The sequence below is a fragment of the Panthera uncia genome, chromosome A2 (genome assembly GCF_023721935.1).
Source record: "Panthera uncia isolate 11264 chromosome A2, Puncia_PCG_1.0, whole genome shotgun sequence".
Taxonomy (NCBI): domain Eukaryota; kingdom Metazoa; phylum Chordata; class Mammalia; order Carnivora; family Felidae; genus Panthera; species Panthera uncia.
The window spans coordinates 16673479-16694810 of NC_064816.1; the positions used below are offsets into that span (position 1 = coordinate 16673479).

The 21332-nt window shown below is 49.2% G+C and overlaps 2 protein-coding genes and 1 long non-coding RNA gene across 7 annotated transcripts; all 3 read left to right on the forward strand.

Annotated features, from left to right (window-relative positions):
• The first annotated feature begins 75 nt into the window (after window positions 1-75).
• On the forward strand, window positions 76-1992 carry LOC125930682 (uncharacterized). The gene is made up of 4 exons (XR_007460203.1): window positions 76-156; window positions 236-291; window positions 374-461; window positions 1769-1992. It is a non-coding gene; the product is annotated as an uncharacterized LOC125930682 (long non-coding RNA).
• A 1906-nt stretch (window positions 1993-3898) lies between these two features.
• On the forward strand, window positions 3899-19134 carry ATRIP (ATR interacting protein). 5 transcript variants are annotated; one of them, XM_049642609.1, is made up of 14 exons: window positions 3899-5008; window positions 6900-7030; window positions 8380-8550; window positions 10385-10503; window positions 11692-11849; window positions 13218-13319; window positions 13634-13763; window positions 13947-14636; window positions 17203-17339; window positions 17503-17594; window positions 18028-18108; window positions 18315-18567; window positions 18843-18876; window positions 18973-19134. In XM_049642609.1, coding segments are annotated over exons 1-14 (2346 nt in total). In that variant the 5' UTR covers window positions 3899-4761; the 3' UTR covers window positions 18974-19134. The 5 variants fall into 5 exon arrangements, with proteins under 5 accessions (XP_049498566.1, XP_049498565.1, XP_049498564.1 ...); XM_049642608.1 differs by having other exon boundaries at window positions 3900-5008; window positions 18840-18876; XM_049642607.1 differs by lacking the exon at window positions 18843-18876 and having other exon boundaries at window positions 3904-5008; window positions 17506-17594.
• A 529-nt stretch (window positions 19135-19663) lies between these two features.
• Window positions 19664-21203, forward strand: TREX1 (three prime repair exonuclease 1). The gene is made up of 2 exons (XM_049642628.1): window positions 19664-19778; window positions 20088-21203. Exon 2 carries the CDS (start codon window positions 20109-20111, stop codon window positions 21051-21053), a length of 945 nt encoding a protein of 314 aa, XP_049498585.1. The 5' UTR covers window positions 19664-19778; window positions 20088-20108; the 3' UTR covers window positions 21054-21203.
• The last annotated feature ends 129 nt before the right edge of the window (window positions 21204-21332 follow it).

Genomic DNA, 21332 nt, shown 5'->3' on the forward strand with positions numbered 1-21332 from the left:
CCAGAGTTGCTTCCGGCAGCGGGAGCACAGCTTCCTGACCAGGAGCCAATCAGCGGGCCCGCGCGGAGGTATAGGCACAGGGGGTGGGTAGGGGTGCTTCGCTTCCGGTAGCAGGGCCTGGGGAAGGGGCGGCAGGCGCCATGTCCGGCCGCGAAGGTGAGTGTGCCGGGGCGGCGGGGTGGAGAGGGACAGTACTCGGCGGGGACGGAACTGAGCATGCTTGTGTCGCCTACAGGTGGCAAGAAGAAGCCCCTGAAGCAGCCCAAGAAGCAGGCCAAGGAGATGGACGAGGTGAGGGCGAGCGCGGAGGCGTGGGAGGGTGCGGAGGGACTGGGGAATCTGCTTCGAGTGAACGCCGTCTGCCTCTCCTTAGGAAGATAAGGCATTCAAGCAGAAACAGAAAGAGGAGCAGAAGAAACTCGAGGAGCTAAAAGCGAAGGCCGCGGGGAAGGGCCCCCTGGGTAAGTGAGGGCAAATAGAGCTCAAGCCGGGCAAACGTTCTGAGCATCTCTCTGGTCTGTTTCCTATCTCATTGGTGAGGTTTCGATTCTTCGTGTCAGCTACTGCGGACGACCCCCACCCAGCTTGAATTCGCAGCAGCGGGGAGGGGCGGGAGCCAGACCGGTCCTGGAAATGAAATATCTTTTCTCCCAGGCATTCTGGTCTTCTTTTCTTTAGGGAAACAGCAGAGATGGAAACACAGAGATTCATATATCTTAGAGTTGAGTTTCCAAACAGTCTTCACTATTTCTTGCCTAAATTCGTATTTGCTCCTTTTTGCTTATGGCATTTCTTGACTTACCGCTCATGTTGTTAATTCCAGTAAATACTTTTGCATACTGAGTCTTGACTTCTGAATGCGCCTAGACTAAAAGATAAAAGTCCAGGCTCCTTAATGTGCTATTGCGCTGTATGCTCTTTTAACCTAATCCCCTACCATTTTACTTCTTTTATGTAGGAAAAATGGATTATGTATCAATATTTTTCAAGCCCAGCAGCCTGAACTTTTCTGTGCTTCTTAAATGCTGTTTACATTCATCACACTAGTGAATAATTTCTTCCATAGTTATTTGTGCCCTATATGAGCTACACTGGGGCTGGTGGAGGGGGGGGATGGTGGGAGTGTCATCCAGGGCTTTCCAAGACTTCTATCCCAGTGGGTTTTAATTGATTCACAAGGTTGAGATTCTAGTTACTGAGATTCCCTTTTGGAATGTAAGGTGTTTTGTACCTTCCTTTAATCTGTGATTGTGTACAGGAAGGTAAATCAGCTATTTCTTAAGGTATTTACTGTATGCCAAATATATAGTCAAATGTAAATTGAGTAAAATAAAGATAGTAAACCAGACCCCAGGATCATAATATGTACTGTGATGTGGCAGTTGAGAATGTGGACCTGGACATCAGACTACCCAGGGTGGAATCTTGGCTTTGTCACATACCAATTTATAATTTTGAACAGCACTTAACCACTAGCACTTCATTATCTGTAAAATGGGTTGATGGGGGATGAGGATTAAATGAGCTAGTGTGTGAAATACTTAACAATATAGATCCAGGCCAGGGCACAGCCATTATTTGGGCCCCTGCCTCATCCTCATTCTGATATCACCCAGAGTAGACTATTGGGAAAGTCCTATACATGCTTGTGTCAAAAAGAATGCCCAGCACAAGAGTTGAGCCTTTCAATGATCCTTATAAGGCCTCTGGCACTTCTGCCATAAGGACTATATTTTTTCTTAACTGAGACATTTTTTTCCTTTTGCAGCCACAGGTGGAATTAAGAAATCTGGCAAAAAGTAAGCCGTCCCTTGTACCCGAGACAATGGGGATCTTTAATTCCATTCCTGTTTAAACATCTGGATTTCCTGCCATAGCATCTGTTGCCACCTATAGATAGAATGAAGTGTTGTCTTAGATCCTGTTGTACATTTAAGAATAAACTTTTGTAAAAAAATAATAATAATAAAATCAGTGGCTCATGTTCTCTTATCATTCAGTCATTTCTGCCTTTGTTGTGAGGTCAGAGTAAACCTAGCCCGAAGTCCTGCCAGTGTGTGCTCTTCACTCTTTGTTCTGTCCTGAACTCTGTTCCACCTGGAATTAAACCAACTCATTTGAAATGGTTGTTTTTTATAGTTGTATACCCGATGGAATACAATACATGAGGCTAATGCAAGAATATGTACTTTGGGGGGGAAAAAACGTCTTTCTCTGTTATGACCTCCACGTTGCCATTTGTTGTAATGGGATTGTTCATCTTTCATGTGGGCATCCTGCACATACACCGAAGAGTGATTCCTGTTTTCAACAAATTTCTCTGTTGTGGAAGAGGGCAACATTGTTACATACAATATACATTATAAAGGGAATAAAACCGGAAAGGAGAGACTTTCAAGTTTATCCTGAACCCCCCCGGTCTGCATTTACACTAGGGCTTCAGAAAGGTCCTTGCTAGGGAATGACAAGTATCCCACATTCAACCCATCAGCAAAATTCAGTCTGGCCCCTACATACTTCCTCCAGTATCACTCCCCGATTGTAACCTAAAATCCCTCACCTGGATTATTGCAGTCATATCCAAATTTGTCCTCCTACCCCTACCCTTGCTCCTCTACAGTTTAACCTTCACTCAGGACAGGATGGTCTTGCTAAACCATAAAGTCATACTTTTGTCTCTTCTTGGCTCAGAATTCTTCAGTGGCTTCTTAGGAAAAAGCTAGAGTCCCTACAATGACCAGTCAGGCCCTAAGGGATCTGGATGCCACTCCCTATCTTTGGATATTCACCATTCATCCCCTGGTCCATCTTGCACAATGGCCTACATCGCAAGCAAGCTGCCTCACCGTTTTCACCGACTCTTGCCTCTGCCTGTCACTCATTTGTATACTGGAGACTACCTCCCTTCCTTTAGAGGACTAAAAGTAGTGCACTCGTCCCTTACCACTCTATATGAAGTAGTAGTCCCAATTGTTTGTTTCATTTTTTTCTCCTAGTATTTGTTGATTATCACCCTTGACTCTAGGAGGAGTAAACTGAAGGAGACAGAGGCCATAATGTATACTAAATGCATATATATATTGCATTCACATATATATATAGAGAGAGAGAGAGGGAGGGAGAGAGAAACAATTCAGAGGCACAAATCTTTGGATTTCCCCTCTAGGCCCTTGATAACACTGTAAATTATGCTAAAAATGCTAAGCTATCTCTGACCATTTTTTTCAAAAAGGGTTCTGGAACTAGTCAGATCTTGCTAAGTCAAAACTGGAAAAGGTTTTTATAGATTGAAGTCTGTTTTACGACTCTAAGTTACTTAACAGGAGAGGATAAAGGGCCTACTTTGGTCCTCTCCTGGAAAGTTCCACAGCCTGCACACCTTTGGACTTCAGGCATTCCCTGTGGGGCTGAGAACAGCCCTTCTTTGCCAGTGCCAGCACATTGCCCCTGACAGCTACTACTGTTATTTGGTGGAACCTAATCCTTCCTGACAAATGAAGTACAATCCTATCTCTTTACAAGACCAGAAACCCGCAGTAATGAAGATTTAAGCATTCAACATTTGGGCATCTGTCTGAAGGAACCTACTAGTTGTCTCAGAAACTAAACTCAGGTATTCAAGACCTTCCAAAATCCTGACAACTATATCCCTTTCATTTACTGTTTTCATAAACATTCATAGGACACTTACAAGCTAAGTTTGGCACTGAATGTGCAAGAAACAACCTGTTCCTGCTAACTGTCCTGCACACCACCGCTGCCTAATAAAATCCTGCCCGAGTCCTGCTCCTTTTTGAAGCCTTACCTTCTCTCTTTGCCACAACTCCTACCTGGCATTTGTGTGGCCTCCATGTTGGTGTCCTATTCTTGTCTGAATAGTCTTGTATGCCAGCCTCCTTGCTAACTCGATAACTCCTGCTCAACCCGGAGGACAACCCAGGTGCCACTTCCAAGGGGCCTTTCTTGACCTCCTGAGCCTTATTCATTTATGACATGTCCTTGGGACAAAAACACTCAGCCACTCTCAGAGAAATGAATGTTAACAGCCTGACAGTTCCCACATTCTCCAACACAGGCACATCGTTCTCAGGATCACCCCTCTTCCTTACACCTTTCTTCCCCAAACCTACCTTAAATGCACACATTCAAAACATTTACTGTTCTCTAAGATGCCTGCTCACAAAAGCTGTATTCATACTCTTCACCCAACCCCGCTCTCCCAGACTCTTTCCTCCCCGAGAGAGCCTCTGGGTATGTGAGAGGTGAGTCCAGCGGGAGGAAAACAGCGAAGTCGCAGAGACCAAACCCCTGAATGCTGCGGGTCTCGATTCACAGGTGTACGTGTGAATGTCAGGGCGAACTCCACCGAGGCTGTATACTGGATGCCAGGGAGGGGCGCGGAGGCCCCCGCGCTGTAAGGCTGGTGAGCCTCGGCCCTGCTCTCCAGTAACGTGGATAGCGGTGCACAACACCCGCCACTCGCCTACGGACAGCCAGCCGCCGGTATTTGAGCACCAGGCAGAACGGGGCTGGGAGGGCGGGGCAACACCTAGAAAGGCCGGCACTCAGCAGAGCACGGCGACGCGTTCAGATTCGGTCATTCTTCCGCGCTCTCCGGCTGGCAGCCGATTGGCCCGTGGGCTCGGGGGGCGTGGCCCTAGCGGCTGAGGCGAGCGGCGGCGCGCGGGCGGTTGGTCCAGCCCTCCGGTCTCGCGGCGACCAGGCCTTACTCGGTGCCCTGGGAGACTGACCAGCGGAGGCATGGCTGGAACCTCCGCGCCGGGCAGCAGGAGGCGGAACGGGCTTCCGGCGCCTAGCTCTGGCCCGCCGCCCAGCACCGGGCACCCTCCGAGCAAGCGAGCCCGAGGCTTCCCCGCAGCCGCTGCCCCGGACCCCGAAGACCCGTTCGGCGCGCACGGGGATTTCACCGCTGACGACCTGGAGGAACTCGACACCCTCGCGTCGCAGGCCCTGAGCCAGTGCCCGGACGCTCCTCGGGACGTGTCCAGTGAGTGCGCCTCGGGGCCTTTTCCCGGAGGGTGGTGCAGATCTCGCCAGAACTACGTGATGGCTGTGGCTTCGGAACCCCACGGCGACCGCTGACCCAGTGTCTTGCACCCACGCTGCCGTTCTCAAAATATAGGAACGGCTTCATTTAGGCACAGGTTATGTTCCAAAAGGTCCTTTGAGTTGTGGGAGTACTGTATTAAGAATGTCAAAACAGCCGATTTGAAATACAGAAAGTTCAGTTAACCTTTTCCTGTAGTTAAAATTTGGGCCCCTAAGTTCTTGGTTCTAGGCAAAGATCCTTGGAACACAACCACCATCATCAGAGCCGTCACTACCTACCCATGGGGACCCATTCTTGTGACAGGTTTAAGAGGCTTTAGATCTAACGAAGATTACTGTCCTCCTTGGGCCACATGAACATAAGGGCCTAGCTGAGGCAAGAGATGAAAGAGGTTTATTCCGATATACAACCAGTAAATTGTACTAGGTGTCCAAAACCTTAGGAACTGCAGCACACTTAGCAATGAACAAAAGACAAAAACTCCTTTCTTCGGGAGCTTATTTTCTAGCTGGGGAGTGAGTGAAGTCTTATGGGGCTCACAGAAGGAGAAACGTTTTGAGGGCATCTTGCATCTGTACTTGGATATCTCACAGGCATCTTAAATCCCACACATTCATCTGGAAGTCCAGTCATTCTCCAGTATTGCCAGCATGGTGCCTGGCAAAGCAGACATTCAGAAAACATTCATTAATGACCAAATATTCTGTACAACCGTGACTACTACCGGTCTCCATCAGGTGGCACAAAGCAACAGTTCCTCTTCCTTGACCATACATCTAATTCCTTGCCAAGTCCTGTAACTTTATCTTCTTTATCCATCTCTGGAACCCATCCTCTTTCCATTATCTCTACCATTCTCCCTGATCTATGTTACAATCATTCCTTCCTCTGGATGATCATCTGCTAAATGGTCTCCCCGTTGCCAGTCTTGACTCCCTGTAAGTCAGACTTCACACTACAGCCAGAGTGATCTTTTCAGAACTCAAATCTGGCTTTGTCTCACATAGATACAAGTGCACATCCCTGCTGCAAACCTTTTCATAGCTTCCCACTGTCTCCAGTATAAAGATCAAAGTCCATATCATGGCCTACAAGGCCCAGCATGGTCTGGCCCTTTCCCACTCTCTCTGGGTTCAAGCCACACTGACCTGCCTTCATTTCTTGAATTCTCCCGACTTCCTTACAATACAAAAATTGCACATTGCTGTTTCTCATACACTGAGTATTCTTCCCATCCATTCCCCATCCCCACTCATCTGCTTAATTCCTGCTTGTTTAGCTCTCACCTCAGTCATCACTTCCTTGGGAAGCCTTCCAGTCGTTCCAGTTGGATCCATATACTTGGCTTTCCTATACTTGTTCTCTTGTGTAGCTCTTATCACAGTTGTAATTTTACATTTATTTGTGTAATTATTTTTGAATGTCCTCTAAGCTCCATGAGTGTACGGACTGTATCCATTTTGCTCACCACTGTACCTTTAGAGACTAGACTGTGCCCGGTGCTCAGTAGGTATAGGTATAGGTGCTCAGTAAATATTGTCGAATAACAGATCACCAAGTTCTGACCAGTGAGGTTCCCACAGCACCTTTTCAGCCTTTAGATGATACTCTTAAAATTGAGGGGTGGGGAGTAGGGGGAGACAGGATCTGTTTGTCATTTCATAAGGATCATTTATGAGTTTGAATCACATTTTAGGTTGGAAAATACCTATACTGCTTACTAGATCTTTCTCTAATTTGCTTTCAAGAGTGATTCTTTTCAGCATTGACTGGCAAAAGTGGGAAAGTGTTGGATCCAGAAAAGTATATGGGAACTGTTTTTTTACAGATGTTCATAAGGTCCCCAGATTAGATGGGATGTCAAAAACTCCTGCAGGGAAAAACAGAGAATATGTTCCTGTTAAAGAGAATTTTGAATTAGAGGTACTTCAGGCACAATACAAAGAACTTAAAGAAAAGGTAAGTGACTTGTGGTTTTATAGCTAATGTATGCACTTATGCATGTGTTATAAAGCACCACAGAATAAACTATATAAAAGGGTTTTTTTTAATGTTTATCTATTTTTGAGAGAAAGAGAGTGAGCAGGGGAGGGGCAGAGAGAGAGAGGGGGAGACACAGAATTTGAAGCAGGCTCCAGGCTCTGAGCTGTCAGCACAGAGCGTGACACAGGGCTTGAACCCATGAACCTGTGAGATCATGACCTGAGCCAAAGTCAGATGCTTAACCAACTGAGCCACCCAGGTACCCCTAAAATATATAAAAGTTTTAAAACAAGAGTCCAGGGGCACCTGGGTGGCTCAAGTCAGTTAAGCGACTGACTCTTGTTTTCAGCTCAGGTCATGATCTCATGGTTCATGGGTTTGAGCCCCACATCGGGCTCTTCGCATGAAAAGTGAGGAGCCTGCTTGGGATGCTCTCTCTCCCTCCCTTTCTGCCCCTCCTCTGCTTGCTCTCCCTCTCTCAAATAAACTTAAAAAATAAAGTAAAACAGGAGTCCAGATTCATCCCCATGAAATGAGGGAAGGCTGGGGAAAGAAAACCAGAAAATTTAAACTGGAAGAAACCAGATCCTAGTTCCTAACAACTAGGCAACAAAGGAAACTGTACTTCACATCCAAAAAGTGATACAAACTTTCTGTCACAGCACTGAGACAAATTTATAGCATATGTCTTTTATAAGGAACACAACATCATAATGGCTACTGTATTTGTTAGCAGTTTTACAAAAAAGGAGACATCCTTTATGTGACCATCTGTAGGTCCCTAGGAAAACTAGAAACATAGTATGAAACTTGAGATCTGTGAAGTGTGTGACCCAGATTGTTTAATACTTACTAGAACCTACAGAATCTGCATGTGTGAATGACAGTGTCTCCTTAAGCTTTCTGAATGTCACCTGTCCCACAAATGGGCCTAGCAGACCATACCTAGTTGGTATGGATATACTTTGAGAACTCATTGGTCTGTAGAACATAGTTTACATGTGCTTTCTCTGTCTCCCTAGCTATATGTTGAAACAAGTACATATAGGGGCGCCTGGGTGGCTCAGTCGGTTAAGTGTCCGACTTCAGCTCAGGTCGTGATCTTGCGGTCCGTGAGTCCGAGCCCCGCGTCGGGCTCTGTGCTGACAGCTCAGAGCCTGGAGCCTGTTTCAGATTCTGTGTCTCCCTCTCTCTCTGACCCTCCCCCATTCATGCTCTGTCTCAAAAATAAATAAACATTAAAAAAAATTAAAAAAAAAAAATAAACAAGTACATATATAACTTTCCCTTATAAGCTTTTCGCAAGATTGATTTTGGATTTACAGATGAAAGCAATGGAAGAAGAAGTTCTCATTAAAAATGGAGAAATAAAAATTTTGCGGGACTCACTGCATCAGACAGAATCCATTCTAGAGGAACAGAGAAGATCACATTTCCTCCTTGAACAAGAGAAAACTCAAGTGCTCAGTGACAAAGAAAAGGAATTTTCAAAAAAGGTGACCCAGAACTGCTTTTTTTTCCCCTTTTTTTTTTTCCCCTTGTTCTAGACACAAGCTTTGCCTGCTCACTGAGTTCTTTTAGAAGCAATAATGACCAAAGAGCCTGTAAATCTTCCAGGGAGATTTCAACAGTTTTTTTTTTTTTGTCTTAAATAATTTCTAATATCAGTTAATTGCATATACTTTTTTTCCAGGCTCTGCATGAGGTTTGTAAAATGACTTAGTTGAAACTGCTTTGCTGTGGTAGTTGTGGTAGGTGGTCTTGGCAGGAATAAATCAATAGCTTAGACTTTCCAGAAATAGACTTAAGTAAGAGCTTTTTGGCAGATCAGAAACTCAGTTGACCTAGCTTAGGCCAAAAGGAAATGTATTGACTTCTATAACTAAGTCTGGGAAAAAACAGGTGTGCTGGGGCCTTGAATGACTGGAGCCTTGCCAGGATTCATCTTTACTCCCTAGTCTACAGACAGACTCCATTCTTATGGTAAAGGATGTGTTCTCCAGAAGCTCCTGGGCTCCTATTTCATAGCTCCAGAGCAGACTGAAAACTTGGGCTCCTTCATCTCAAGGCTCTAATTGTTCTAACCTGGGTCAGGTGCCTGTCCCTGACCCAGTCACTGTAACCACAGAGATGACAGCTCCCATTTAAATCACATAGAGGTAGGGAGGGGCACCTGGGTGGCTCAGTCGGTTGGGCATCCGACTTCGGCTCGGGTCATGATCTCACGGTTCGTGAGTTCGAGCCCCACTTTGGGCTCTGTGCTGACAGCTCAGAGCCTGGATCCTGCTTCGGATTCTGTATCTCCCTCTCTCTCAGCCCTTCCCCCATTCACGCTCTGTCTCTCTGTGTCTCTCGAAAATGAATAAACGTTAAAAAAATTTTTTTAAATCACATTGAGGTAGGGACATGATTGTTTCTCAAGGGAGGGAGTTGCTGTTTGGGGAAGAAATTAATAGGTGTCCATACATACTGCCACTTTCCTTCAGCACTTCCCAAGGCTTCAGTCTCAAGGAATGGATCTTATTCTGCCATCCATTAGCAAATTAGCAAACTCTAAAGAAGCACTAACCTGTGCCCAGCACTAACAGCAGTAGTTTTCCTTCCGCATCCATGATGAAGAGCAAGGGAATTGTAATCAGACAAACTAGAGTTTGAATCCTGGCTTTATCACATATGATAAATGGCGACCTCAGGGTAGTGACTTCAGCTCTGTGATTCATTTCTATTATCTGTCCCAGGAAATAACTAGAAGGGTTGCTGTGAGACTTTAACAGCCCCACACTTACGGTGACTGGTGCTGTGACTGGTGCCATACAGGCACAGAGTGTGCTCAGGGAATAATAGCAGTTACTGCTGGCCGTGGGCTGGAGCAGGTCTCCCCGTGCTGCGTGGCGTGTTGGTAAAATTTCAAGAAGACCTGGAATTGTGCACCATTATGTCCATTAAAAGGTTAACATGTTACTGTGCGATAAGGCGCCTCACCAAGCCCTAGGCTGGGCATTTCACATTCATCCTTCCTATTTAATCCCCCCTAACCACAAAGACAGGGGTTTGTGTTACAGATAAGTCAGTTTAAAGAGGCCGAGTAAATGGTATTTGAACCTTCACAAACTACCTTGCAACAGTTCAGGTCAAAATGTCTTTCTAGAATACCATGCTGTCTTTGAGGAGGAAGGGGAAAGCTTGATATTATAGGGCATCTATGTCACAGCACACTTTTATACTTATTTCTCATTGTTTGTTTTCCTTTATGAGCTTGAGACTTTGAAGCCCAGAGATATTTTTGCACGTATGATGGGTTACCATGAGTATGTTGCTTTTGCCTTCCAGCTCCAATCATTGCAGTCCGAACTCCAATTTAAAGATGCTGAGATGAATGAATTAAGGACAAAGCTTCAAAGCAGTGAACGAGCAAATAAATTGGCTGCTCCCTCCATTCTCCATGCCAGGTAATGATGATGCTGGAAGGAGAGTTGTTTTGCATGGTTTATTAGAAAGTCTGAGTAACAACGTCAGGTTAGTCTTGAATGAAGGCTGTTTAAACTTTGCCATTTGGACATAGATCCTCTTTCCTGAAGGCCTCAAAGGTGGTTTAGATGAGGCTTGAATGGTTTGGTGCATCACCGCATAAAGGCCTCACACTCTAGAAGGGCTTCCTCTATAGGACTTTATACTCAGGACTAAAAAAGGGCTGGAAAGATGCTCTCTAAACTTTTGGGGTGACCCAGTCTTCATTTTTATGTAATGTGTTTCAAATAATCAGTTTTGCCCCAAGTATGAGCGTATTTCAGTCCCAACTACTTGGAATATTTTTTCTCATTTACTGTCTTGGGACCTTTGTCTAATAGCCCCTGCCTTTGCTGTAGATGTGATCAGCTTGTTAATGGTCCTGTCCTGCGCCTTGCCTGCCAGAGAAGTCTGGCACACCGTTGATATCAGCCTTGAATTGTGAACAGTATGGGTCAGCGTGTCTTTTTCTGAATATTGAACATTCTGCTGCCTTTGCTCATAATGGGCAGGGTATGAAATTAAACTCTTTTTGCCTAGCTTAGTCCAAATAAGACAGGAGAGCAGAGGGGTCCATCCCCACCTCATCACACGTCTCTGACAGAAGGCTCTTGGTGTTGTCTGATGCACTCGGGGGGTTAAGACTGCTTCCCTAACACAAAACCCCTGGCACTGAGGAACGGGCTGTTTTCAAGTTGCAAGACACAACAACACGCCTTTTAATAGACCTTCTTTCTACTGAAAATCTTTGAATCCAGCCCCTGGGAACGATTAAATAAGAGGCTGTTCCATATTAAAAAGATTTTGGTGGAATTGGAAGTTGTAATGGAATTATGGCCAATGTTTTGGGGTGATTATTAGAAGAATACAGAAATGAAAGAGTTTTTCCACCATCTGGATCAAAATACCTTGAGTTTTACACTGCTATCCTGACTGACAAAGAATGACTAATATATAACAGATAAAAACCTTTGGTCAAAGCACCTAGACATTGGCCATGGGCCGGAGCAGGTTTACCATTTAAACATTTAAACATGAAAAGTTTAACATTTGTTAGAAGTTTTATAACCAGGTATTTTAAGTGGTTTTAGCAGAATCATTACTTTGCTTTCATAGTTAACTTTTTCCAGTCCTAGGAAAAGCCCTTCTGTGGCTATAAAGCCAGAAGCATGTTCTCCACAATTCGGAAAACCATCTTTCCCTACAAAGGAGTCTTTTAGTGCTAACATGTCCCTTCCCCACCCCTTCCAGACAGAGCCAGGATATAAGTCCCTGGTGGGCAGAGAGGGTAAGTCAGTCTGTCTGTCATCTGTTGCCGTGTAACCGATTATTCAACCTAGTGGCTTAAAACAACAATAAGTACTCCTCCTGGTTCTGTGGGACAACAGTTCTGATAAAGAGGAGATGGTTTGTCTCTGTGGGGACTGGAATCACTGGAGGCTCGTCTGGGGCTGGAGGATCTATTCAGAGTGGCTCCCTCACATGACTGGCAATGGAGTTCTTCTCCACACGTGGGTCTCTCTACAGAGCTACTTGGGTGATGTCATAACCTGGTGGATGGCCTCCTCTAGAGCTAACAAACCAGAGAGAGCGAGGTGGAAGCTATCCCTTTTATGGCCTGGCCTCGGGAGTCCTATAGCATCACTTCTGCCACATTCTGTTTGTTAGAAACTATGTTCAACGGGAAGGAAACTAGGCTGCACCTTTTGAAGAGAAGTGTTTGTAGAATTTGCAGGCATATTTTAAAACCTCCCCAGTCACCATCCGTTGATGTGCCAGAAACACAGCTAGTATCAGGTACCTGTGTTCCTTGAGCCTTGAGTTTATACAGCTCAGTCCAGACTGAGGGCATGCTACTGCCTTATAGAGGGACACAGTCTAGCATTGGTAGGTTTTTACTCTGAGAATATGCTGTGTCAGTTTATCTTACCATTCCAATACATCACCTCTCTCCTACCGCCATCCACCTGTTCAAGTCGTTGGCCCTCATGCCACCTCTGAGGACCTCAACCACTCACATTTTTGGTACCCGGCAACTACAGGAACAGTATAGGATGGTGTTGTGGGCAGGCACTGGAGCCCACCAGCCTGACAGGAGTCCCGGTCACACTACTTACTGGCTTGTGTGATTGGAGCAAGTCCCTTAACCCGTGCCTCAGTTTCTCTATATGTAAAATAGAGGAGATGACACCTCCTCTTAGGGTTGCTTTGAGGAACAGATGAGCTAACATGGGTACGGCTCTTAGAACAGGGTTTGTCTGGCACATAATAAGTGTTCGTGGTTACTGCTTTCATGTTATTGCCTCATTTTAAAGTGGAGCAAACAACTTTCTTTTCTTTTCCTTTCCTTGTAGGAGTTCCTGTTTTTCATGAGGGAGGCAATGATGCAAGGGTTCTTGAGTTGCTCTGGTTCTTGATTTGATCCAAGGTTGAGGAAGTAGAACAATCTCTGTTTTAAATTCATTATGGGGTGCCTGGCTGGCCCAGTCCATAGAGCACGTGACTCTTGATCTCAGAGTTGTGCGTTCAAGCCCCATATTGGGGGTAGAGTTTACTTTAAAAAAAAAAAGAGAGAGAGAAAATGAAACTCGGTACATTCAAGAGTTTTGATATGCCTGTGCTTTTGTGCTCAAGTTTTGATTCACATTTTATTTAGTTGTAGAGAATAAGAGCCACAATCTGGGAGGTGACCCCATTAAGCAAGAAGAGTCGCAGAAAAGACTTGTTGACAGCTGGATGCAGAGATCAAACACTCAAGGTACCAGAAGCCCTGCTCCATGTGCAGGAGGCCTGCACAGCTCTGGGCATCCTCTGCGGTGCTCTGGTAGAATTGCCTCTGAGAAGCAGCACCCCAGGCAGTCCTTCAGAGGGGCCAGGGGAGTAACAGTCTGTGACTCAGCAGAAGACTATAGCAGTTACATCCCAGAGCCCTCAGCACCCACAGGCATCTCAGTGGGGCTTAGTGGCAGCTTAGAGGACAGTTAGCATCCAAGGAATCCTCACTTTTCCTTCTGAAGCCACAGAAAAGGCCTCCCTTGTCAGAACCTTCTAGAATCACCTTGTCTTTTGCAGGTTCCATTTTGATAAACCTTCTCCTGAAGCAGCCTTTGATCCCAGGGTCATCCCTAGGTCTGTGCCACCTCCTGAGCAGTTGTTCTGAGGCTCCTACCAGCACCCTACTGCAGCCACTGGGGTATGGCAGGTAAACCTCAGACTCCTGAAAAGCTGGGAGTTCCCAGGAAACAAGTTCCTTTCTGGTCCTGGCCAGCCTGGGAGGTCTGTGTGCTGGGTGGGGAAACTAGAGAATTCGGTAGACAGGTTGTTTGGGGCCCTTGACCTTGTCTCCGCCTCACACTTGTATGTTTTCTTTTGTATTTGCTGCTAGTACCTTGACTGGGATTTCAAGCCTGAGGACCACAGGTTCTCGCGATGGGTCATTTCCCCATTTGGCCCTGAAAGAAGCACAGAACCTGGCACTTACTGGATTGAATCTGGTTGCCAGGGATGAAGGCTCACGTGATGGAGACCAAGCAGAGGGAGGCAGAAGGGCCTTCCCACTCTGCCAGCTTCCTGGGGCCATGCATCTCCTCCCCCTGGTACAGTTCTTTATTGGCTTACACTGCCAGGCTCTGCACGATCTGGCAGCAGTCAAGAGAAGTGGAGCGCCTGCGGACTCACCGACAAGTTCCTCCTACGTGAGCTCTGGGGGAGAGGCCAGCCTTGAGGACTCACTTTGCAACCTGGAAGCCTTCTCTGTGGCTTCACTTAGTGTTCTTCAGCACCTGGTGTGCCACAGCGGAGCGGTCGTCCACCTATTACTATCAGATGCAGGGGTGGATTCTGCCGCTGGGGAAGGAAACCAGAGTCTGGTTCACAGACAAGATCATGGGGATGTGTCCTCAGTCCCAAGGGGGCTTACCGATGACCAAGGCCAGCATCCACTACTGAAGATGCTTCTTCACCTGTTGACTTTCTCTTCTGCAGCAACAGGTCACCTTCAAACCAGTGTCCTGAGCCAGTGTCTTAAGATTTTGGTGAAATTAGCTGAAAATGCTTCCTTTGATTTCCTGCCCAGGTATAACACTGCATGGCAGTCATGATTCTTTGCAGGTCTCACCTGACCTCTTGAGGTCTATCCTGTGGCCCTTATACTTTGCCCACATCTTAGCTGTACTGCTCAGGGCTAAGCCTTGGTTTTATGTTCTGAGGCTTTGTTCAGGGTGTTCTGAGGTGATGGAAAGTGGGGCCAGGTGTTAGGAGAGCCAAGGAGGTGGTTTACTTGGCTGAATTCTGCCTCTGTACAGCAGGTAAGCAAAAGACACATGTAATGAAAGGCTTTTAAGACATTATGGAAAAGTGTCCTGCCCCCAGGACAAAGACTGAACCCAGAGCCTTGAACCTAGGCCATGGATCAGGTAGGTGAAGACCATGTATCACACCACATTTAAGTTTGGTGGGGTTCCCTAAGGAGGCAGAGGGTGTGGGCAGCCCATAAGCTGACCTTACTGGGAATCTGCTCCTCCTCATTGTGCCCGACTCTGGCACAAGCCATAAGTTACCTGTTCCTCCTAAGGTTTGTTGGAAGTGGTTATATAGTGAACCTAGCTCATGAACACTATTGTCATAAATTCTTAACTTGGGATTCCAGAGCCTCAAGACTGGGAGGAACTGTAAACACCATCCAGCCCATCTCCTCATCCAAAAATCCTGTCTCCCCCCTCAGCATGCCACCAAGAGGCCAGTTCTATTTGGATCAACTTTGCTGGCTGCACTTACCTTAAGCTTTTGTCTCTGAGCTTAGCATACTTGTTTCCCTAAAACACTTCTGGATCCTGGTTTCCTTCTGAAGATATTCCAGCTGGTATGGTCCATCCTAGGGGTGGTCCTCAGAGCCGGGCACAGTACTGCAGTGTATTGTGGGCGACACAATAGGTACAGAACTGTCACGTGTCTGGCATGGACCTACCTCATGGTGGCTGGTTGCTTGTTTCATATTTGTTGAATGAATTCCAGGAAGCACTTTATTACCAGTTCTCTTGGTAGATACACCATCATTCCCTTTCTGTTGGGCTTGTCCACAAGGACATGAAAAAACAGCTATTTGATGGATGCTTTCCATAGGCCAGACAGATGCCTCTGTTCACCAGCTCATGTGACACCCTCAGAGCCCTGCATCCTCACACCTAGCATGGAGCCTGGCTCACTGTAAGCACTCAGTATTTGCTGTACGAATAGAGAGAACATACAGGGCGAGTTTCCAGCTGGTCTCCTTGACTTGCCCTTGATCACGGTCTGGCACCACCTCCCACTCAGTGCTTCAGAATTCCTACATCTTGCAGGAGGATCCCCACTACCACACAGCTTCCTGCTCACCTTGGAGTGAAAGCTAAGGACACATGCCACCAAAGCTCTAAAGCAATATGTGATGCAGCACAAGCAGCCAGGCAGACAGCAGTCTCAGAAAGGGCACCTTTGCCTACCCGGGCTTGAGGACAAATCATCCCCTCAGACCCACGTCTTCCTACCATATCTGGTGTAGCCATGGTCCTGGGTCATTTCCAGGGTACTGGGATGGCAGGGGCTTTTGAGCAGAGGTCTCATCCCCAGCTTCAAACAGAACAGTAGGACTATTCTCTATTGTGTGTTTGGGGGTTCTGGAAAAAAATTTTTTTTTCTGCTATCCAAAAATAATTTAGAAACCACTGCATCATATACAAAGATGGATTTTTCTTGCAGATAGTTTCAGGGACTTTAGTGGATTACAGACCATTCTAATGACGAAATTGAGTAACCACCAGGTTAAATCCCAGTTTCCCGCAAATTTCCACACTCTGGTGGCTGAAAACATTGAGCTTACCCACTGTACAGGATTTGCTCTAAAATGATTTCACCCCAAATAACGAGGCCTTGCTTCCTAATGGCATACTGAGAAATACTCTTAGCCCTTGACGGCATGTGCTAAGACACTGCAGATGCATGAAGGGGAACACATGTAGAATTGCCCTCTCCCCATCCACAAGGCTATGTGGGTTGAGCAAATAGCAGTGGTTGTCTTGGGACTTGGTTCCTTAGTTCTCTTTGCCCGTGAGACCTTGGAGAGAGCGTGCCCAGAGCCCAACACCCGTGCACACCCCAAGTGAGCACCTTCTCATAATTGGTAGCAGGGGAGCTGGTATTTGCAAAAACAGTCTGCCAGCAAGCAAGGGGTCTCATAAGATCCAACCATAGCCAAGCCCTCTGGAACCTGGCCAGCCCTCTGGTAGTAGGCTTATAACATTCACACTCGTTAAGACCTCCCTCCCTATTTGGGAACAGAGGCAAGAAAGAGCCCAGGAGAGTGTGGAAGCCAGGCACCCCAGGTCCAGGGAAGCATCCCCCATTTACAGGTGGCACTGGGCCTGGCAAGGGCCTGTCCTCTCTAAGCCACGGCAATATCACGGTGAAGGCTAGTACCCACTGGTTCACAGGAAACAGATATCCCAGCAAGTATGTGGTGGTTGGCCAGCATTTGAAGCCAGGTCCGAACCACAGCTCCTCCTTGTACCTGCCTGCTCAAAATTTCCCATTGCCTCTGGTGAAAAGTGAGGATGGTTGTGGGATTGGGTGCCAGTGTCCCGTTTCTCTGGGCCCCTGTGCTTTAGGTTCCAGTGTGTGTTCCGGGTACTGCCGCAGTGCCTCAGCCCCGAGAGCCCCCTGCCCAGCGTGCTACTGACTGTTGAGCTCCTTTCCCTCCTGGTGGACCACGAGAAGCTCGCGCCTCAGCTCTGCTCCCCCTCAGGTAAAGCAGGGCAGGGGGGATGGGTGGTTGGGCGGCTCCTGCAGGTTGGAGGGAAGGGTGGTGGCAGGGACAGTTCAGAGGCCTCCTGAGGGCTTCTGCAGCTTGTGCCCTGGGCTCTGGGTAAGAAGGGGACCCTGAATGAGAGATGGGGCATCCTTTTCAGAAGGCTGCCTCCTCCTGCTGCTGTACATGTACATCACGTCAAGGCCTGATAAAGTGGCCTCGGAGACACAGTGGCTTCAACTAGAACAAGAGGTAAAAACTCCAGAGCCTCACCACCCCACCCCACCTAAGGGCCACTGTTCCTCCTTCTTCTGGGGAGAATGGAGTCTTAATGCATTTTGGTAGCAAGTGTTTACCTAGCTGCTAAGAAGGTGAACTCAGTTTGGGGGCTCCATACTACACAGGTACGATACAGGTGGACCCCAGGGTGTCCCAGCACTTGGCAGGGCTGCCTAATAACTGGCCCTACCCTGGCTTTGGGGCCTGGAGGCAGGTGGGTTGCTGATGAGACAGGTATTGATCCTGAGTCTAGCCTGAGAAGGCCCCACACCATTCCTTGAATGTCACTGTGCGGACAGGCGGCTGCTAAGGGAACCTGGAGCACTTGTAGGAGAAGCCTGAGAAAGCCCTCACTGTGATCAGGCTCTCGTTCTGCCACAGATGGAATAGTCTGCTCTTGTTCTAGGCCGTGTGGCTCCTGGCTAAGCTTGGTGTGCAGAGCCCTGCCTCCCCAGTCACTGGCTCTGTCTGCCAGTGCAACGTGGAGGTGAGTGCAGGGGCCAATGGCGTGGCAGCTCCGTCAGGGCGGGGGAAGGTGACCCTATGCAAGCACGCCCCTGCTCCTTGTAACCCTGGTGCCACCGCTCGGAGCCCTCCTTACCTGGGGTGGTTGGGAAAGGTGCTGTCCAGCTGAGCAAGCTGTTAGGGTGCAGGAACCCTGAGACCTGGCCTCAGTCTTTGCCCTCTCCCTAGGTGGTCAGAGCACTCACAGTGATGCTGCACAGACAGTGGCTGACAGTGCGGAGGGCGGGGGAGCCCCCGAGGACTGAGCAGCAGAAGCGGACTGTGCGGTGTCTGCGGGACACGGTGTTGCTGCTGCACAGCCTCTCCCAGAAGGACAAGCTCTTCACTGTGCACTGTGTGGAGGTCCTACATCAGTATGACCAGGTGATGCCAGGGGTCAGCATGCTGATTCGAGGGCTTCCTGATGTGACAGACTGTGAAGGTAAGCCAGCAGGAGGACCCCTGCCTGCCCCAGCCCACATGCGGGGGTTTCCCTGAAGTTCACGGACAAGTCAGACTTCCTGGCCTTAAGTCAGCAGTCCTCTCTCCACGCAGCCTTTGCTGGCACTGGGGTCGCACTTGTCTTACTGCTCTGGGTCTTCTCTGAGCTTATCAGGCTGCCTTTTGCTTGTATCTGTTGAGTTGGCCTAGCAGAGCCACAGTTTTTCCAGAAACATCGCTGTCTGAATTGCCTTTGTATCACTTTGCTTGCAGTAGCTGAGGGAGCAAGGCCTGGGCGTGGAAGGGACTGGTTAGTTCCTGCGGGCGTGGGGGAGGAGCGGTGGGTCTCCCCCCAGTGCCCGGCACCTCCAGGCCTTCACCACACAACCCTCTTCTCTTGGCTCAGAGGCAGCCCTGGATGACCTGTGTGCCACTGAAACGGATGCGGACGACCCTGAGATGGACTGTAGCTGAGGCCAGTGAGCATGGAGCCACATAGTGGCACCAGAACCACTACTTTCCTCACCGCAGCAACTGATTAAAAGCAGTGACAGGCTGTTTGAGAACACGCCAGCCTTTTGATGTTTCCTGAGTCTGATCTGTGTCGGCTGAGTGGGAGGGATGGTGCAGGAGCCAGACCCAGGGAAGGCTAGGATCCTTCTTCCCGTCCCTGGCTAGAGCTGAGAGCCTGTCCCCATAGTAACAAATCTGCCCTGAGGAAGGAGCCCTGCCCTGCCTGTGGAATTGTCCTGAGTCATCGCTTTGGGCTGAGGCCATGGGAAGAAACCATCCTGTGGCAGGGGAGGAGACAGCCGTCAGCCCTGGCCTATACCAGGGAGACCTGAGAAAGTAGGGGCAAGGAGTGGGTGCAAAGTGGCCACAGCAGGGGTTCCCGGCAGGCGTGAGTCCTGGAGCTAGCCTTCCCTGATGGCCTGGGCACACTGCCCTCATCCTCTGGGCTGGTTCTCATGGTATGAGGGCTCTGGCACATTGTGCCAGCCAGCAGGCCCACAGCTGCAGGTCTGAGGCCTTCAGGGAGTCACGAGGGGGGAGGCTGGGGAGGGGCAGACCTGGCAGGCTGACAAGCAGGGCGGGCCTCGATCAGGACAGCCCATAGGCGGGCTCACACTAAGTTTCGCTTCCCGCCACTGCTGCCAGCAGCAAGAACCAGCCAGACTGCACCCCGAGTCATTGCTGCCTGCCTGCTACTCGGTAAGTGAGGACCCCTACGGGGATGGGGCAGGGTGGGAAGGCCCCACCCCCCCACCCAGGCCCAGACTAGGTGGGTGCTAGGGGAGGAGCCAAGCCTTCCCCCAGACAGTTGAATGTGCTGGTCCCCCTTAGGAAGCCACCCCACCTTCTCTGGCTTCCTGCTCTGGAAACGGGTCTTAGAGCTCACCGACAGTGCCTGCCTGAGCAGAGAAGGCCAAAGATGTGTTCCTGCCTGCCCCACCCCCACCCGCCTCAGCTCTTTCCACTGGGCACTCATATAGCCCCTCCCCACCCCATGCTCCTCCCCAGGCTCGGCAGCAGGTACCCACCATGGGCTCGCAGGCCCCACCGCCGGGTCCCGTGCAGACCCTTATCTTCTTGGACCTGGAGGCCACTGGCCTGCCTTCCTCCCGGCCCAAGGTCACGGAGCTGTGCCTGCTAGCTGTCCACAGATGTGCCCTGGAGAGCCCACCCACCCCTCAGGGGCAGCCTCCCACAGTGCCCTCGCCGCCCCGGGTGGTGGACAAGCTCTCTCTGTGCGTGGCTCCAGGGAAGGCCTGCAGCCCAGAAGCCAGTAAGATCACGGGCCTCAGCACAGCTGTGCTGGCAGCACATGGGCGTCAACGCTTCGATGCCGACCTGGCCAACCTGCTCCAAGCCTTCCTGCAGCGCCAGCCACAGCCCTGGTGCCTCGTGGCACACAACGGCGACCGCTATGACTTCCCCTTGCTCCAAGCAGAGCTGGCTTTACTAGGCCTTGCCAGTGTTCTGGACGGTGCCTTCTGTGTGGATAGCATTGCTGCCTTGAAGGCCCTGGAGCAGGCCAGCAGCCACTCGGAGCACGGCCCAAAGAAGAGCTACAGCCTGACCAGCATCTACACACGCCTGTATGGGCAGGCCCCGCCGGACTCCCACATGGCTGAGGGGGACGTCCTAGCCCTGCTCAGCATCTGTCAGTGGAGGCCACAGGACCTACTGCGCTGGGTGGATGCTCACGCCAGACCCTTCAGCACTGTCAAGCCCATGTATGGGGTCGTAGCCTCTGCTGGAACCAAACCAGGACCATCTGCCACCGCAGCCACTGTATCCCTGACTAGAGCCGAGGACACTAGTCCTAAGCTTGGCAGGGGCAGGAAGCCCAAAGCCCTTCTTCCAATGGAGGGCCCTGGAGCCTCACCCAGGGAGGGCTTGCTGGCCCCACTGGGCATGCTGGCCTTCCTGACCTTGGCAATAGCCACACTGTATGGGCTGTCCCTGGCCACACCTGGGCAGTAGGCCAAGAAGGAAAGTCTGACTAATAAAGACGCCCCCACAGCACTGAGTGGCCACTCACCTCTACCCTTGTTGGCAGCCTTAGAGCCTCCTGCACCTCTGCCCACACACTCAGGCACCTGGGGAGGGGGACACAGAGGGTGCCACAGTCTTTGCCTTCACCCTCTCTAGCAGGATGGTCAGACGTCTGAGCCTAGGGAAGGCAGAGAAAGCATGGAAATCCAAGAGGTGGATGAAAATGGTACATGGCCTAATGCCCTGTCCCAGTAGCCAAGGCTCTGA

Excerpts from the sequence above, each read along its gene's own strand:
- TREX1 (XM_049642628.1), top strand. The coding sequence starts at position 20,109 with ATGGGCTCGCAGGCCCCACCGCCGGGTCCCGTGCAGACCCTTATCTTC.
- ATRIP (XM_049642605.1), top strand. The coding sequence starts at position 4,762 with ATGGCTGGAACCTCCGCGCCGGGCAGCAGGAGGCGGAACGGGCTTCCG. Across the intron at positions 13,764-13,946 it reads CAGCCACTGGGGTATGGCAG|TACCTTGACTGGGATTTCAA; the intron begins GTAAACCTCAGA and ends ATTTGCTGCTAG. Across the intron at positions 18,568-18,972 it reads TGATGTGACAGACTGTGAAG|AGGCAGCCCTGGATGACCTG; the intron begins GTAAGCCAGCAG and ends CTCTTGGCTCAG.